This window comes from Myxocyprinus asiaticus, chromosome 16 (assembly GCF_019703515.2).
Source record: "Myxocyprinus asiaticus isolate MX2 ecotype Aquarium Trade chromosome 16, UBuf_Myxa_2, whole genome shotgun sequence".
Classification (NCBI taxonomy): domain Eukaryota; kingdom Metazoa; phylum Chordata; class Actinopteri; order Cypriniformes; family Catostomidae; genus Myxocyprinus; species Myxocyprinus asiaticus.
This window is the reverse complement of record NC_059359.1, coordinates 30451348-30470840: the sequence shown is the minus strand read 5'-3', so window position 1 is coordinate 30470840 and position 19493 is coordinate 30451348. Positions and strand designations below refer to the sequence as shown.

The 19493-nt window shown below is 38.2% G+C and overlaps 1 protein-coding gene across 1 annotated transcript; it reads left to right on the top strand.

The window, feature by feature from the left end:
* Nucleotides 1-446: 446 nt before the first annotated feature.
* Nucleotides 447-15555, top strand: has2 (hyaluronan synthase 2). Its single transcript, XM_051721057.1, has 4 exons — nt 447-914; nt 6494-7120; nt 10047-10148; nt 12541-15555. Exons 2-4 carry the CDS (start codon nt 6494-6496, stop codon nt 13468-13470), a joined length of 1659 nt encoding a protein of 552 aa, XP_051577017.1. The 5' UTR covers nt 447-914; the 3' UTR covers nt 13471-15555.
* Nucleotides 15556-19493: the final 3938 nt, after the last annotated feature.

The following is a 19493-nucleotide window of genomic DNA, read 5'->3' as shown; positions in this document are numbered from 1 at the left end:
TAAAAAGTTCTCAGCTGCTTTTTACATGAACAAAGGGCAAAATATTCACTAGTTTATTTATATATTTATGTTCATTAATATTTCAATTCTTTGGAACGCTTATTTTTGCCAATATGTAGCCTATTCATTGATTTTATTTCTTCTTTTCTCTGTTTCATAGTTTATGTAGTTTTCTTTTCTTTTCTTCAATTCAGACTATTTTATATACGTTGTTATTATTATTACAACAGTCACTTTTTTAAAACATTTTAAGCTTTCTTCATCTTACGAATGTCTGACTAATTGCTTGATAAACTCACCCACCCCCATTTCGGAAGTTTCAATGGGTAGAAGTTTTTTTCTTAAAGATGTTCGCTCCTCCTCACCCCCGAACCAACCCCCTTATTAAAACAACTCCAAAAGCCTGCCCGGTTAAAAGAGTCTTACACATGTATTGCTCACAGGAAGCATGCACTTTTAGCATCTGGAAGAATTTAGACGCAGAAAAGGACAGTTCACTACTCAAACCTGTAAGCTTGGGGAAAAAAACTTTAATGAGGTAACTACATCTTCAGTCACCAACACTGACTACTGTTGGATTCCTTTTTTTTCTTCTGTGAGCTGACATCGCCAATATTAACAGCCAAGATGATCCAACAAACCTCAATACATCAAACTGATGCCAACTATTTATAATCAATGTATTGGAGGAAGCGAGAAACTTGAATTTGTACATTCGTTTAATTGGAAATGTGGATATTGCACACCTTTGCAATTCAAAGCAAAGAGTTTTTGATGATCCATGAGCGTACCCTCTAATTTTTCCCCAAAAACTTTTATGGAAAAGTTTGTACAGTTTGTGGTGCTGTGCGCAGAGCCTCGTTGGACAGCATCCTTGTTTCATTAATGGGACATCTCAACATAGCTGCTCCAAGGTATGATACATAATTTAGTGCATAGCTGTTTCAGACTTCCAGAGACAAATTTATTCTATAAGATTTAAAGTTATCTTTCCATAAATTATGCTGTAATGTATTTTTGTTGTTGTTTTGTTGTTTTTCAACCCAAGTGCAGACAAATTTGAATGAATGGAGTTCAGCCATCAAGTTTTGTGATATAAAAACACGTGTCATTTTTTCAGGGCCCCGCAAGTTGTATCCTATTATTTATTTTTATCATCTTTCTGAGTAACAAGACTCAACAGCACAGTTGGGAAGGAGATGAGTACAAATAGTAGAATATTTCCAAAAGATAGTAGGATTATAAACAAAGATGAATACTTTATTGAAATTTGGTACTATATTTGTCAATTGTTTCATCACGCATATTATTAATGTTCTCAATTGACAGCCATGGATCTCCACAGCATCCGTACGGCAAATCATTTGTTCTTTGCCTGGTTTCACGATTTCATCGATACTTCAACCTGACAGAGTTCAAATTAAACATTTAGATGAGCGTCTATATTTATATTTCTGTTAACCAGCCTCTGACCCCTCTGACCAATAGCAACGCAATCCAGCATAGCTGTAAAAAAAGAAAAAAAAAGAAAAAGAAAGAAGTAGTCATGGTGACGCAATTTAATAATATGGGTAAATACGTTTTTACTACGTCAGGGCCGGTAATAAGCATTAGTAACACAAAAGAGCAGTTGTGGCTTACATGTTTGCAAGAACTTAAAAGAAACTTCTTTTTTAGATTCTAGTTCTATTTTTTTTTTTTTTTTAAAGACAGGTTTAATTTTTATTGGGCAAAGCTGTTCAGCATCTTATCTCCTAATTCCCTCTCTATTTCATTGTTATAGTCAATGTAATCATAGGCTACTGGTGAATTGCTAACCATATATTATTACTTTAAAATTGTCATCTCTGTATAATTTGATGACAAGTTTGCCCATCGTAAGCACTTTGTAGATACTGCATGTTGGTAAACCATAAAAACTCCAATGCAAAACAAAGGCTATGTCCACATTATTCCAGACACATTTGAAAATTGTGTTTTTGTTTTCGAAACACTCTCTGTCCACACTGCTGTTTTCAAGCATTTTCCAAAAGTTGCTCATCCACCATAAAACGTAAGAAAACTCTTAAACCCCCATTCCATGAAACGCAATTGTCCTCGTGTTCCGTCGCCGGACAGTAATTCCGATTAAACTTCTTGTCGCCTTTGAAGGAATGCAATGTTACGGTTGTAAAAAAGTAACATTTATCTTTAAACAATGCTATCAAATTGAATAACAGGCACAACAACACTGCAAAAACATTGGCCGCCATTTTGATTTTTTGGGGTTGAATGGATCATATGATTGCGTCACATGACAACAAATACATCATCGTTTTCAGATATCTCAGTTTCCCCTGTCCACACTACAAAATGAAGACAGCATTTTCAAATTTATCTACTTGAGAGAGCGCTTTTCAAATGCACTATCTCAGTGTGGACGGAAGGCCAAAATGTTGAGAAAAAGATGCATTTTCAAAAGAAAACTTGTTAGCGTGAACCCAAAGTCTCTGCGTTTGACCATGTGTGGTTGTGACATTGAAATTCGGGCTGGAAAAGGAGGTCAGAAGGCTATGACCTTGGCCATGTTCCCAGGATATGTGCCCAGCTTTTCACCACAGGGTCTGGCACAGACTATTAGAAGATGTGCAAAGGCCAATGCACTAATGGCAAATGTCTACACAATAACCTAACTGCAGTTCACCCTCAAGGCACTTATAACAACTTGTGAAAATGCAGTCACAGCCACATCATTCCCTTTCAAAAAGTCTCAACCATTGGGAAAACTAGGGCTTTTTGGGACTGTAGGTTGGTTTTGGAACAATACCAGACATGTTCCTTATTAGCTCTCACAGTAAGTTTTAAGAGTGCTGGAAGGTGGAAACTGTGCAGGAAGCATGGGTTGAGTTCAGCACTAATCCAGGCAGAAGCTTGAACAGCAGCAAACATGGTGGCCATAATGTTTGTCAAGGCCACACCACAGATCTTTTGCAGAGTGATGGATGTGTCACAGTGCCTGTGGTTGGATAGTTCATTTGGGAGGTGTCTGCGGCTGTTCCCCAAGTTCCCAGATTCCCCACCATCTCAGCTGGGAGAACAGAACCACCCACCAAGGAGAGGCAGAAGCTTCCTACAAATCCTGTAAATGCACTGGTGTATCTTAGAAGGGTAATACAAGCAACAAGACAATGTCTCTATTGTCTCAGTGTCATGAATGCAGGAGCAACAGATGACCAGACTTTGCTTATTTTACTTATTTACTGTGAAAGGATCCTCTGTTGCTGTACGTATTCATGTGCTACTCCAAGGATTACTCCCTACTTTCCTAACCCCCAAAAGGAGAGTTAAGCTATGAGCCATGGATGTCCTGCCACATAACGACTGTCTAGTGGGTCATTCATGACTTATTGTGTTTCAAATTAAGCTTTGTCTAAAGAAAGCTCCTCCAAATCTGAAGATAATGATGAGCATGTCAGCAGTAAACTTACATGATCTTCCAACCCCAGGTTGAAGTATAGTGTCAAAATCCTCTCTAAATGAATATTTAGAGATGGCCAACAGTGGCCTTTAAAATGTAAACCTACTGTCCAAACCTCTTTCCTTCCCACCGACCATTCACGGAATGATTGAAAAGAACAGGTCCTTACTTTATCTAAAACAAACATCAACTCTCTTTGTGGTGGTGTTCAGTGGGCTTTAATGCATAGGTCCTTTTCGACTATTGCAAATTTACTATTGCTGCATTGTAATATTTCATCTACCTTCAAAGCTAGAGTTTTCCCCTCTGAGGCTGATTCAGTTCTTCAGTGATACTCCCTGTTCTGTAACTCCTCCCTGCCCTGATGGATTATAGGCAGATCTGCACAGATCATATATACTATACACATTTACTCACAAACAACTAGTAATGCAAAAACTATTGTTATTCTGCAGACTTTACAATGACACATACTGTAAGACAAATGACCATATTTCAGTCGCTTAGACAAAATGGATTTATAAAGGGTTGAATGTGTTTGATATACATTGAACCCAGTGATGTCAGATGTTTAACACACAGACACACACACATTTATTATTCTATAATAGTGGGGAATTTCCAATGACTTCTTTTGTTTTTTTGCCCTTTCACTGACCTTTTAGAATTTTTTTACATATTCATTAAAGGGATAGTTCACCCAAAAAATTTAAATTCTGTCATCATTTACTCACCCTCATATTTTTCATACCCGTTTGACTTTCTTCTGTGGAATACAAAATTAGATGTTAGGCTGAATATTTGCCTTGGTCCCCATTCACTTTTATTGCATCTTTTTTATTTTTTCCATACAATGAGAATGAATGGTCACTGAGACTATACATTCTGCCTAACATCACCTTTTGTGTTCCATGGACAAAATAAAGTAATTTGGAGTTAATGATGACAGAATTTTCAATTCTGTGTAATCTAAACCTTTGAGACATTATTTAAGTGTTTATTAAGCAATTCTCATAATTTTCCCATTGGCTAGCCCATGTAGGTGATATTATGTTGTACTATCCATGTGGGGACATTTGGTCCCTAAAGTGTTGTAAAACCTGACACACACACACACACACACACACACACACACACACCATCTCATCTAGGGCTTATCTAACAGGGAGCACACCCCCATTCACAACAAGACAAGTCAATCTGCACGTTAAACCTTCATCCTTGGAGACAAAGTTTGCGTAAACACAAGAAATGACATAATTCACAAAGACAGCAACAATTCAGATTTCATGCACGACCATGATAAGTCTCTGTGTCCTTTAAGGTGATGGTTACATTTGTCATGTCAGCAGTCTTAGAACTTTTAAACGAGCCATTTGGGTTCATCTAGAGTTTAAAGTGTGATTTGAAAGCAGGGTTGGGATACCCCAAGAGCAGTACAGGCGTTTCAGACATGAACACCTCATGCTCTACTTAATCCAATGGGCTGCACGTGTCTATGTGGATGAGGTGGGGTTTGGAGAGTCCTGAGGGCCTGTGTCAAGGGCCTTGTTATGTGCAGGATGACGTTAAAGGCTGTGACACGTGCCAGTTAGACTTGCGCTGTGCTGGAGTCTATCAAATCAGCCACCCTCCTGGCCATTTACAGCAAGGCCAAAACCACTTCATAACCTAATAGAGGGGACAGAATGAAAATCAGCCTGTGAGTGATAAAAAAAGAAAAGGGATTTCAGTGTTGAGAGTCGATAAACCAAAATGCAGTCATTAAAGTGTTAGTTCACCCAAAAATGAAAGCTCTGTCATCATTTACTCACCCTCATGTTGTTCCAAACCCCCTCATTTTGTCACACTTCCAGGAGATGTTAGGCAGAATGTTCAGTCTCAATCATCATTCACTTTCATTGCATCTTTTTTTTCTGTACATTGAAAGTGCAACTGCAGATATTGTTGACTTTTTTATGACAAATTGCTTGTTCTATTCCTCATTTTTGAGTCTATTTGGATAAAACCATCTGGTAAATGACTAAATGTAAAATGTATATGAATGGAGGTTGAGACTGAACATCCTGCCTAACATTTGCTTTTGTGTTCCACTGAAGAAACAAAGTCAAAGTGGTATGGAACAACATGAGGGTGATTAAATGATAATACATTTTTTTATTTTTCTGTGAACTATCCCTTTAAAACGATGGTCACCTTTAGCAGTAATAAGACAGAGGGTCTTTAGTATAGCCCTCTGAAATCTAAATTTCACTGTTCATGTGTTCCCACGGAGATATAAACAGATGATATCAGAGGGTGGTGCTGCATACTCATGTCTGCCAAGCAGATGGGGAACTGCATTAGTTAGGAAACTTGGAACAAATGGTCACAGAGACCGCTCAGATATTCAGGACAGGAGGAAAAGGAATGAAATACGACTCTGTCTGAAATATACTGCTGCTTATGCAACGAGAACATATGCATGCATTTAATGCTTGCATCCAGTACTAAATTTGTGACAAGTAAAAATCTGTTATCCCCACTGTTATGTCTTCACGTCCACTTCCATTTCATTTATTCTGTATGTGCTGTCTGTGTAGTTGTTCTTCTCTATATACTCTGTAGTATTTGGATACTTAAACCACACTTAAAAATGTAAGAATTTTATTGTATTAGATAACAAAATATCAAAGCAAGTGTCATTTTGTTAAAGAAAGCTAGCACAAGCACACTTTTGTCACAAAATGAAATTTGTTGGGTTTACAAAAGGTTTTTTGTTGGGACACTTTCTGGTTGTCAAATGTTAGCGGAACATGTTCATAGTAAATATGATGAACTACACCTGTGTGAACTTGAGAGAAACTGACTTTGTTGTGAGTAAAGCTTTTTTTTTTTTTCAAATGCCCCATGGTTTGATATTTCGTTTCTATTACAATGCAATTCATACGTTTTTAAGTGTGGCTTTGTAAGTGTCCAAATACTTCTGAATCCACTGTATTTTGTACAATAAGTGCAAATCATGATATTCACCTCTCAATATCTTGTTATTTTTAGATGAGATGTGATAAAGCAGTCACCTATCTAAGGATTGTTGGCACAACATTGTTTGGCATTTCGCTGCTTGTGGGAATCTCTACTGCCTACATCATGGGGTACAAGCTCATAACAACTGCGGGCAACTACTTGTCCTTTGGTCTTTATGGGGCAATTCTAGTTGTTCACCTCATCATCCAGAGTTTGTTTGCTCTGTTGGAACACAGAAACATGAAACGTTCCCTGGAAACCCCTATCAAACTCAACAAATCACTGGCCCTTTGCATCGCTGCCTATCAAGAGGATCCAAACTACCTGAAAAAGTGTTTAACATCTGTGAAGAGGCTCACCTACCCTGGGATAAAGGTCATCATGGTTATCGATGGCAATAATGATGAAGACAACTACATGATGGAGATTTTTCAGGACATCCTGGGCCGGGATAAGGCAGCCACATATGTGTGGAAAAGCAACTACCACCATCGAGGGCCGGAGGAAAGCGAGGAATCATATGCTGAGAGTCTGCAGCACGTTTCTCGCCTGGTACTCAATAATAAGTGTGTGTGCATCATGCAGAAGTGGGGCGGGAAGAGAGAGGTCATGTACACTGCCTTCAAAGCCCTGGGAAGAAGTACTGACTACGTACAGGTGAGTCTCTCTCTCTCACGTTCTCTTTCTATCTCGGGCAGTACAGCCCTGCCTAGCCAAATACATGGGGGCAACACGGGCAATCTGTACAAAGACGCTTTTGTGACTCCTTAAGTGGATGTTAGACTGGAGCATGCAGTGCACTGAGGGTGAGGAAAGTAAATTCCTGTTTAACACTGATGCTGTTCATTGAAGGACTGCTGTGGGAAATCATTCACATATCCTAGGGCTATTTTTGGCACTTCCAGAGAGATAACTTGTATTTTCCATGCCATCTTAGACTACAGCACATTACGGTTAGCTCATGACCTTTATCAGTTATGAAGCCCAAGGGAATGTTTCACATAAAACTTCATGTGGCATATATAAGTGAATTAGCTAAGGCCCTGCTCTGTGGAGATTTACATCTATTCTAAACATGTATATACTGTATACATACTGAATTTTATGAGCTTCAACTAAGGAGACTAATGATTTAAGTGAATTTTATAGTGCCTTTACAGTATAAACAAATCACACCACAATACCACAATACTGCGCTGTTTGCGCTGCACTCTTTTATGTTTTCTATGTAAACATGCACTAGACAGATGTTTTAACCATTGTGCCATGTCTCGTCTTTTTTCAACTTTTTTTTATTTTGAGACACCTGCAGTCTTTTCTATTCGTAGCACTGCATCTAGCTTTAAGATATGCGTTTAGCTATTTGTGATACAGTGTCTGCCTGGTGATTTATCAGCAAGACTGTAGAGATAAAATTTATTTTTGGAGACCCTCTTCAGTAATTCAAACATCCGATTTGTGCAGTGGAATTATGACTTAGGAAAGATTCAAGCCAAGCTTGATGCCTAAAGAAAACTAATGAATGAGAAAAGGTAAACGCTTAGCTTTCAATCACTGGAAATCATGTAAGATGCCCTTGCAGACTGTGCTGATGATGTTATTTTATCCACAGGCCACCTGGTTCCAAAGAGATCCCTGACCTTTGCTCTGAGTGTAGAGCCCTAATTGTGTTTAACTTATCACTGATCTGGCTGCCAGGCTTGGTTATTCTTACTGTGGGGTTTAGTTGTAAAAGCAGAGTGGCATTAAAGGTGCTGTAAGCAATTTCAGTGCTTCTACTTCCACGAGACTGAGCCGTTGAATTAGCCACGCCCCCTCTTTCCAAAACCCTGCACTCCAAAGATAACAAATTAGCTTTATTGAGACATCATGCAGAACAGTTGTTTAAAACAACAGCAACAAAATAGCGCCCTCAACAGAAAACCGTTATAAGCAACATGGCTTAAAAATGGCAGTAAGTCTCAATAATTAGCTGCAACTACAATACTATGAAAATGTGCAAAATGATTGACATTTGATGTTTACAGAGTCTAGAGCTGTCACAGAGACTGGTGAGATATCTTACGACACGTATTTCATTAATATCTTTCAGGGAGTAGGACATTTTTTTTGCATACCTTTCCATGAAAAAAATCGCTTACAGCACCTTTAACCTAAAATGACTTTCTCAGTTAGATAAATTCTTGGCAACGTTCACTTGCTTAAAGCTACACAAAAGTTTCGCCAACTCACTAAACAGTTACACCATTTTTGCACTCGGTATTTCAGCGAGAAATAATTGTTCACTAACCACCTACAATCCAATTTAAACAGGTGCTGAATGCTCAGAAAGAGCTCCGTGTCATATTTAAATTAGGTCATTGTCATTCTCTTCAGGATAAAAACGTCTCCTTTCTATAGATCCTTTTTATAGATGAAGCCTTATGTACAAAAGTTATCACTATTTGCCTGATGCATTTAATGCTGCACTACTACCATCCACTCTAAGCAGGCAGTAAATTGAATTTTATTTAAGAGATGTTCGTGTACATTTTTATTGATCATGGCAGCAGCAGTTTATTAAATGATGGAGTAGAGAGTTATAACCAGGTATATATAAAGAAACACTTGACTAGTACACTTTCAGCATTTTAAAGAGCTGATTCAGATGTTTGGATCACAGTGGTGGAGTGATGCTCAGCAAAGTATGATAGATCACTGTGGTCCTTTGTATCCTCTTCAACCTAGCACTCCGAACCAACTCACAAGATCAAGAATTGCACCAAAAAATCTGTGTTCAGCAAAAATTTTGTGAACCAATTTGCAATATTACCTAATTTGCCTAATTTATTTTGTGTATGCCAAATAAAATGGTGTATTGTGTTATCAGTGAATCATTTTTATTTAATTCTCAGTGTTTGAACACTTGACAAAATCTCTACCAATCACTAAACATAATTAACTCATGTTTGATGAGTCTAAATTACTGGCTCTAAAACTTAACCTGTAAGCCAAAGCTTAGTGAATAATATGCCATCGGGGGGGATCAATGTACTTTTCCCAACAAATTCAGCTGCATGTTTGATTCATTTTGACCACCTGATCAAACAAAGACAATCTGGGTTTTGTGGATTTGATTTGGGGAAAAAATGTTTACATCATGGTCTTTGCAAAGATAAATCTCTTTGAAGGAACACATTTAATTTCAATGATCATTTGAGTCATCTTGTAGCTTGTTGAATAATGTAATGCCTGAGTACATGTGGTTCAGATGAAGACACTGATAGATTTTTTTTTATTCTAAGAACAATTTGTTCAAAGAATTTTCACAGTCATCTTTCAATGACTGGAAGATAAAATGCATCACTGCAGACATTTTCATGTTCAGTATTTCAAAGGACAAAACAACACAACAGTAACTATTTGAATGTAAATAGCTGCATTAAGTAATTTCTTAATTTCAAAAGAAGTAACATTATACAATATATAAATATATATATATATATATATATATATATATATATATATATATATATATATATATATATACACTGTATATATTAAGCAGCATGCATAATGTTTATCTTGTGTGTATTGTATGCAGGTATGTGACTCAGACACCATGTTGGATCCGGCCTCCTCAGTGGAGATGGTTAAGGTTCTAGAGGAAGATCCCATGGTCGGAGGAGTAGGTGGAGATGTACAGGTATGTTTTTATTTTATTTTATTTTATTTTTTATTTTTTTGCCATTTTCCATACATTACATTTTCTTTACCCTAACATTATCAAGTAGTCATATGACATATAATAACCATATGAGAACAGCATAAAACCTCTTCAACTCTGTAGACCCACCGGCAGGTCCAACTCTGCACTATGTCGCACAAAACAAATTAGCTTTATAATTTTTATAAGCCATATATGGTGTGAATCTGAAAGTTTGAAAGTTTAGAATCTGAACTTTTCATAAATAACCATCAATTCTGCATTCATGTTACATAAAATAACAAAATAGAGCCTGAAACATTCACATCGCAAATCACCGCCACCTAGAAGTCATGTGGTAGAAATATTAATATGAATATAAAAGTTTTTCAAATAGCACTTAATTAAACATCATATATTAAATGAAAGCTCTCATTCTCAGTAATGTGACTGTTCAGTTTATTTTGTTGCCCTGATACCACATTTCAAAAGATTTTCAAAAGAATCACAAAGTGAAATATGATATCTGTAAGACATTAAATACCATCGTATCTTTGTAAGCCCCAAATAGCTAAAAAAAAAATTATATCTGCTTTGACTTTAGGCAGTTTTCTAAAACATTTGCCATTTTTACCTTGTTTGTGAGCTTGCTTGTGTGAATAATCCAATGTTATATCTTAGATGTCCAGAACAAAATATGCTGTCCAGCAAAAAAGCATGCTAAACAAATATATTTTGTCAACTATTGATGTTATATATCATCGTGAAGAGGAGGATCTCAGCTTTCTAATGAGACCTAGATTGAGCTTCTAGTCCACTCAGAGGCCAAGATATTTGATGAAATAATGGGGTTGGTGCATGAACTGAAAATTAGACTGCATGTCTATGCATGAGCGCATCTGAGAGGGCTAAAATGCGTTAGAGCAACACCTACATTTCAGATCTGCATTTTGTGACGGAAGGTGATAGAGGAAAACATATTTTTTTTCTAGTACTTGCTGCCATCTAGTGGAATAAAATAAGACTTTTGGAGGGGGGTGGAGTGAACTGAACCAGAATTACATGCTTACAATGTTAGGTAAAAAAAAAAAAAAAACAATTATATATATTATATATTAAAACAATTTTTAGCAATTAGTCTAAAAATTAAGTACATTTAAATAGTGAGCTTTTAAATTTGAGTGTAAAAATACAAGGCGGCAGCCTATAAATGTCCTAGAGTTGAAGAGGTTAAACGAGCCTAAAGTGGTTAGCTGTCACCCAGCCTAGCCACGGTGAGGCACTTGTCAGCTGGTCAGACTGAGAGACCAGCTGGCTGACCAACCAGCTTAATACAATGCTGCCCAGGATTAGAGATCAGAGAAACCAGCTTAAACAAGCTAAGACCAACATGGGTAGCTCAGTGGTAAAGACGCTGGCTACTACCTCTGGAGTTCGCTAGTTCAAATCCCAGGGCGTGCTGAGTGACTCCAGCCAGGTCTCCTAAGCAACCAAATTGGCCCGGTTGCTAGGGAGGGTAGAGTCACATGGGGTAACCTCCTCGTGATCGTTATAATGTGGTTCGTTCTTGGTGGGGGCGTGTGGTGAGTTGAGCGTGGATGCCGCGGTGGGTGGTGTGAAGCCTCCACATGTGCTATGTCTCTGAGGCAACATGCTCAACAAGCCACTTGATAAGATGTGTGGGTTGACAATCTCAGATGCAGAGGCAACTGGGATTCATCCTCTGCCACCCAGACTGAGGCGAATCACTTCATGACCATGAGGATTTAAAAGCACATTGGGAATTGGCCATTCCAAATTGGGAGAAAAAAAAATCAAATATATATATATATATGTTTTGTATTCAGCAGGGGAATATCTGAAAATCCTGTAAATATCAGAAATTCAGGATCCGATTATGTTTCCCTCAAGTTGAAAGGATATTGCAATGATAACTGTTGGAATACAGTACAAAAAAGTACTGTTCATGGGTCACACAATCCTTCAGTACAGCTGCAATGACTTGAAAATCACTGTAACATCTTAATTAAGTGCTGCCCTTTTGGAGTAAGTACTCAAAAGGACCACCATTTTTTTTTTTGGGGTGGAGTGAAGGTAAATTGATTAAGTCAGCTATAAGGTTGTTTAACATCTACTTAAATATTTTCACACCAGTTTTTCCATATGGTTTTCAGATGTCAACAGAAATGCACATTACTGTGCTTCCTGTACGAAGAACCTTTAGATCTTGACTAGGTCCTCACAGTTCTTTAGAACTTCTGTCTACACTCTATGTGCTATATCCATATATGTATCAATGTGGCATATGACCAAGATATGCATATATGTATACCATATGTTGAACTACAGACCCTTTGATTTTTAAATTCTGTATGTAAATCTCTCCCTCTAGATTCTGAACAAATATGAATCGTGGGTCTCCTTCCTCAGCAGTGTAAGGTACTGGATGGCGTTCAACATTGAAAGAGCTTGCCAGTCATATTTTGGGTGTGTTCAGTGTATCAGCGGGCCCTTGGGGATGTACAGGAACTCCCTGCTTCACGAGTTCTTAGAAGACTGGTACAATCAGACATTCATGGGAAGCCACTGTAGTTTCGGCGATGACCGCCATCTGACCAACCGAGTTCTGAGCCTGGGATATGCCACAAAATATACCGCTCGCTCTAAGTGCTTGACTGAGACACCTATCACTTACCTACGCTGGCTCAACCAGCAGACCCGCTGGAGTAAATCGTATTTTAGGGAGTGGCTTTACAACTCATTGTGGTTCCACAAGCATCACTTGTGGATGACCTACGAAGCCGTCATCACAGGCTTCTTCCCCTTTTTTCTCATTGCCACTGCGATCCAGCTCTTTTACCAGGGCAGGATCTGGAATATTCTTCTGTTTCTGCTGATCGTCCAGGTGGTGGCGCTCATCAAGTCCTCCTTTGCCAGTTGCCTCCGTGGAAACATTGTCATGGTTTTCATGTCCTTTTACTCAGTGTTATACATGTCAAGTCTGCTTCCGGCAAAGATGTTTGCAATAGCCACAATCAACAAATCTGGATGGGGAACGTCTGGACGGAAGACCATTGTGGTAAATTTCATTGGGTTTGTTCCAATCTCAATCTGGTTCACAATCCTTTTTTTTGGCTTTATTTATACAATAATCCAAGAAACACGAAAACCCTTCCCAGAGTCTGAAAAAATAGTTTTAATCATTGGAGCAATTGCATATGCCAGCTATTGGGTTGTGTTTTTGACTTTGTATGTGGTTCTTATAATGAAGTGTGGCAAGAGGAAGAAAGGGCAACAGTATGATATGGTTCTTGATGTATAGTATTTAACCCATTGCCCCTCCCCCTTTTCTACGTTTACATTATAAACAATCTCAGTCTGCTTTCTAAAGTCGGGCTTTCCACAGGTGAAAGGAAGTAACACTTCAAGGAGACATCTTTGCTGCTGCGACTGATATTAAGTATATTCCTTTGAAGTGATAAAGGAAACGTTAGAATAAAGTTCAAACGTTTGATGTGAGCTTTGACACTTTTAGAATGCTACCACCAAATGACAACTTCTTTGCACTTTCACGTTCACTCTAAATATGCACAATGCTTGATAGAACTCAGATACCTCAGTGGTTATGTGCTAACCACTTTGTGCTAAGTGTATTGTGTGAGTGACTGGGATAGAGTCAGATTTTTTTCCAATTTTCCCAAGTAATTTATGATTTTGACATTCAGTTTGTTATACATATATACAGTATATACACACCGATCAGCCACAACATTAAAACCACCTGCCTAATATTGTGTAGCTCCCCCTCGTGCCGCCAAAACAGTGCCAACCCGCTATTGCTGCTATTCTTCTCACCACAATTGCACAGAGCTGTTATCTGAGTTCCCGTAGACTTTGTAAATTCGAACCAGTCTGGCCAGTCTTTGTTGACCTCTCTCATCAACAAGGTATTTCCACCCACAGAACTGCCCCTTACTGGATGCTTTTTGTTTTTGGCACCATTCTGAGTAAACTCTAAAGACTGTTGTGCGTGAAAATGCCAGGAGATCAGCAGTTACAGAAATACTCAAACCAGCTCATCTGGCAGAATGCTATTCTGAGATGCGGGTTGGCACTGTTTTGGCGGCACGAGGGGGAGCTACACAGTGTTAGGCAGGTGGTTTTAATGTTGTGGCTGATCGGTGTGTATACATGTGTATATATATTTATACATACATATATACAGTATATTCTGTATGTATGCATTTTTAGATTTAAATCTAAAACTGAACTTCTGAGAATTTTTATTGTGCTGTACTTTGTATTTGCATAATGTATTGTATTGCCTTCAATTTAGTTTATCCACCAAAGATACTCTATTTTTCACTAATTGTAAAGTATGAGCAAATGCAAAATTTGTGCATTTAACTGTTAGGACAATGACTTTTCTATCTGACCAAAATGTGAAATAAAGAAGCTGGATTTGCCTCTGTGATGACAACAGTAAAAGGCAAATCTTGGGATGAGAAGAGCAATGAACCTGTGTTATTATAAGTGTTAGATGGAGAGAAGACCTGTTTATTTATACAACACTATGGTTTATAGCTTTTCTACCTGGTTTATGGTAAAATGTTTTGTAATTTGAAATTATAATTTGCTGTTTCAGTTTAATGTTTTGAATTGTCCTGTCAAATTACTGACAGTCCCACACAAACTATGCATGTGTCATTGGAATATGATAAATAAGAGATAAGATTGCTATGCATATTCTGTACAGAGCGAGTCCAAAGCATCTGCACAAAACCGAGGCACAAAATGCCTTTTGTGATTGTTATTATTTCATGCAAATGTCATCCATCAATGTCCAGTGCATTTTTGCAAAACAGCTTTCCAGTAATGCCATCTTAATTTCCAATTTCCCATTCCCAAGGGATACCCTGCCTTCATTTACCAGTGAAGCCGGTTTCATTTCCCAGCAACTTTAAAGGGATAGTTAACCAAAAAAAAAAAAATTCCTTCATCATTTATTGTTACAAACCTGTATGTCTTTCTCTCTTCTATGGAACACAAAAGGAGATGGCAAGCAAAATCACAGCCTCAGTCATCATTCACTTTCTTTGCATCTTGTTCCAGTACAATAAAAATGAATGGTGACTGAGGCGTTTTTGGCTATCCCTTTAATGTTTGCCAAAAGTACTGTATAAGAATATTATGTTTTGAATCATATACCAAAGGGTCTTGCGACACATGATGATGAGTAATGTTACTTTGTGTTAAAATTAACTATGAATAATTGATGAGGCATTTTAATTCAGAGGAATAAAGATTAAAAGTTTGGATACTCAAATTACTGCAAAACTAAGGCAGTATTGTCATGAAGCACTTTTGTCTTTGTGCCAAATAAAAGAAAATTATACTTTGTCATACATACCTTATGTGCTGTCTCCTTTATAAGCATTATTTCTTTGAAAAATAAATATATAACCTAATGCGTTTTCTTCTCCAACTGTTATAACACTCCCAATCACATCTATTGGTATAGTGAGTTGGGAAATTCCTGCGACCTTAGATTGCTCTTACAAACAAAGACCTTACTTGGCCTCAATTCTGAAATCATATCACTGGCTGATGAAGGATGAATACAGAACAGTTCTTTTACACTGTATCAGGGTGGAGGATTACCATTGTGACTCACTTTGTTTACAACATATACATTGCAAGCAGGCTGGAATGGCCACGCATCCATGGTCTAGACTGAGCACTCAAAGTCTGTCTCCTAAAATGTCCACAATATAGCAGTCTAATCCCTCAGTGCAGTCCTTCACATTAGTCTATAAATCAGAGATGATTTCATGAGTCAGAAAAAAAGGACTTAATTCTTCAGTTCATTGGCTTGGCCAGCAATGTCTGTCTCAAACTCTGTTGACAACTCTAAATTGTGCCCGTGGTAGTCTTGGGAATACACTGGCCTGATGATGGCTTCAACCCAGAAGCCCTCTTTACTGGCTATCCAAAAAAATTCCTCAACCCAGACAGTGTGCAGTCTTGGCAACTACATGGCTGCACTCTTCCACTCAGCCACAGGTGGAGAGGACTCAACTGTAAGCTCCAGTCACGTGCAGAAAAGGAAAAACGTAAGCACTTTCCACGAATACGGTACACTGTGGTGTCCCATTACGTTATTCTAGTGCTGTCAATCAATAAAAATATTTATTGTGATTGTTGCTTGATTTTTCATAGTTAATCATGATTAATCGGAGATTTGAAAACAGTGGCATACACAGAAGGGGGCAGCAGGGGCGCAAGCTCAGTTCTATAAAGAGGGTGATGAGTTCATAGAGTTCACGGTACTCCGAGGTACTTAAAATACGTAAAATACCATATGTCATTGTATAAACATAATGCCATTACCACAGATCATGTCTAAAAATCACTGTAATACTATGGTACTTTTTCAGAAAATTATAACAGAATAGACTATTATTTGTGATAAAGGTAATCATGGAAAACGTTGGATTTATATAAATTAAAAGAAAAATTCTTATATACTGTAAAAGCAAAGAAATAAGTCTATTTAAGTACTACTCTATATATATATATATATATATATATATATATATATATATATATATATATATATATACACAGTGCATTCGGAAAGTATTCACAGTGCTTCACTTTTTCCACATTTTGTTATGTTACAGCATTATTCCAAAATTGATTAAATTCATTATTTTCCTCAAAATTCTACAAACAATTCCCCATAATGACAATGTGAAAGAAGTTTGCTTGAAATCTTTGCAAATTTATTAAAAATAAAAAATGAAAAAAAATCACATGTACATAAGTATTCACAGCCTTTACCATGACACTCAAAATTGAGCTCAGGTGCATCCTGTTTCCACTAATCATCCTTGAGATGTTTCTACAACTTGATTGGAGTCCACCTGTGGTAAATTCAGTTGATTGGACATGATTTGAAAAGGCACACACCTGTCTATATAAGGTCCCACAGTTAACAGTGCATGTCAGAGCACAAACCAAGCCATGAAGTCCAAGGAATTGTCTGTACACCTCCGAGACAGGATTGTATCGAGGCACAGATCTGGGGAAGGGTACAGAAAAATTTCTGCAGCATTGAAGGTCCCAATGAGCACAGTGGCCTCCATCATCCATAAATGGAAGAAGTATGGAACCACCAGGACTCTTCCTAGGGCTGGCCGCCTGGGCAAACTGAGCGATCGGGGGAGAAGGGCCTTAGTCAGGGAGGTGGCCAAGAACCCGATGGTCACTCTGACAGAGCTCCAGCATTTCTCTGTGGAGAGAGGAGAAACTTCCAGAAGAACAACCATCTCTGCAGCACTCCACCAATCAAGCCTGTATGGTAAAGTGGCCAGACGGAAGCCAATCCTCAGTAAAAGGCACATGACAGCCTGCCTGGAGTTTGCCAAAAGACACCTGAAGGACTCTCAGACCATGAGAAACAAAGATTGAACACTTTGGCCTGAATGGCAAGCATCCTGTCTGGAGGAAACCAGGCACTGCTCATCACCTGGCCAATACCATCCCTACAGTGAAGCATGGTGGTGGCAGCATCATGCTGTGGGGATGTTTTTCAGCGGCAGGAACTGGGAGACTAGTCAGGATTGAGAGAAAGATGAATTCAGCAATGTACAGAGACATCCTTGATGAAAACCTGCTCCAGAGCACTCTGGACCTCAGACTGGGGTGAAGGTTCATCTTCCAACAGGACAATGACCCTAAGCACACAGCCAAGATAACAAAGGAGTGGCTACGGGACAACTCTGTGAATGTCCTTGAGTGGCCCAGCCAGAGCCCAGACTTGAACCCGATTGAACATCTCTGGAGAGATCTGAAAATGGCTGTGCACTAACGCTCTCCATCCAACCTGATGGAGCTTGAGAGGTCCTGCAAAGAAGAATGGGAGAAACTGCCCAAAAATAGGTGTGCCAAGCTTGTAGCATCATACTCAAAAAGATTTGAGGCTGTAATTGGTGCCAAAGGTGCTTCAACAAAGTATTGAGCAAAGGCTGTGAATACTTATGTACATGTGATTTTTTTTTTCGTTTTTTTATTTTTATACATTTGCAAAGATTTCAAACAAACTTCTTTCATGTTGTCATTATGGGGTATTGTTTGTAGAATTTTGAGGAAAATAATGAATTTAATCCATTTTGGAATAAGGCTGTAATATAACAAAATGTGGAAAAAGTGAAGCGCTGTGAATACTTTCCGGATGCACTGTAAATCTCTTAAACCCTCATCCTCCACAATATCAATTGACTGGCAGGCTGTGGCTATCCACTTTGCTAAAGCAATTGTGAAGCCGCATTCACATGATTCTGAAAGTGCTGGCACCCATGTACTTGCATTTTAAGGACCAGACAGAGCTCTATCTTCTTCTAAAAATCTTCATTTGTGTTCTGCTGAAGAAAGACAGACATATACATCTGGGATGGCACCAGGGTACGTGAATAATGAGAGAATTTTCATTTTTGGGTGAACTATTCCTTTAACCCTTGCAGTCTTAAAAGTGCATTCAGTAGTTTGGAACCAATTTAAAATGTTTTTCACATTAACAAATAAATTGTGTTTTTGTGAAGTTTGATCCGAATGGTGTACACTCACATGACATGAAGACTGTACTCATAATAGTTTTCTATAAAAAGTGTTTTATTCTACGTGGTAATGTCACCCCCTTCAATGGCTGTGTCTCGTTTGGAAGGATGCGTCCTCCGGAGGTCACATAAGGTGTATCCTTCGTGGGCACTCATAACCCACAATTCTGTATTTCAACAAAAATATCTAAAAAAAATGCCCATAAATATGATGTTCAAAAGCAAGGAATGTTAATTCCCAAGTTGAAGTACCTCAGTAGATGGGTGCAGAGTATATACTATGTATAAGTATATTAATATATAATTGAAATAAAGTATTATACTAAAAGTACACCTGTAAAATCTATTTTCTTTTCTCTTGACATCATTATAACTCTCCTAAAATGAACCTCATACAATCCCTTCCAGAGGGACTTTGTTCCCTTCTCACTCAAAGCGCTCCCGCTTGTTAAAGAGTGGCGTGCTGTCATAGCAACCGTGTTACGTTCCGTTTCAGTTTGTCCTACGAAGGCCATCTCGTTTAAACAAGATTTGTTTAAAGGAGGACACTCTGTATACTGCAGCCTTCAAAGGACGTGTCCTACCTAGCATGCAGCCTTCCAAACGAGACACAGCCATAGTGTTTCATCATGTTGAAATCACATGACCCGTGATGTTTCACTAAACGTCGAAGAAGAGAATCCTCATGTTAATTGGCTGACACCTGTGTAGATAGATACTATTGGTT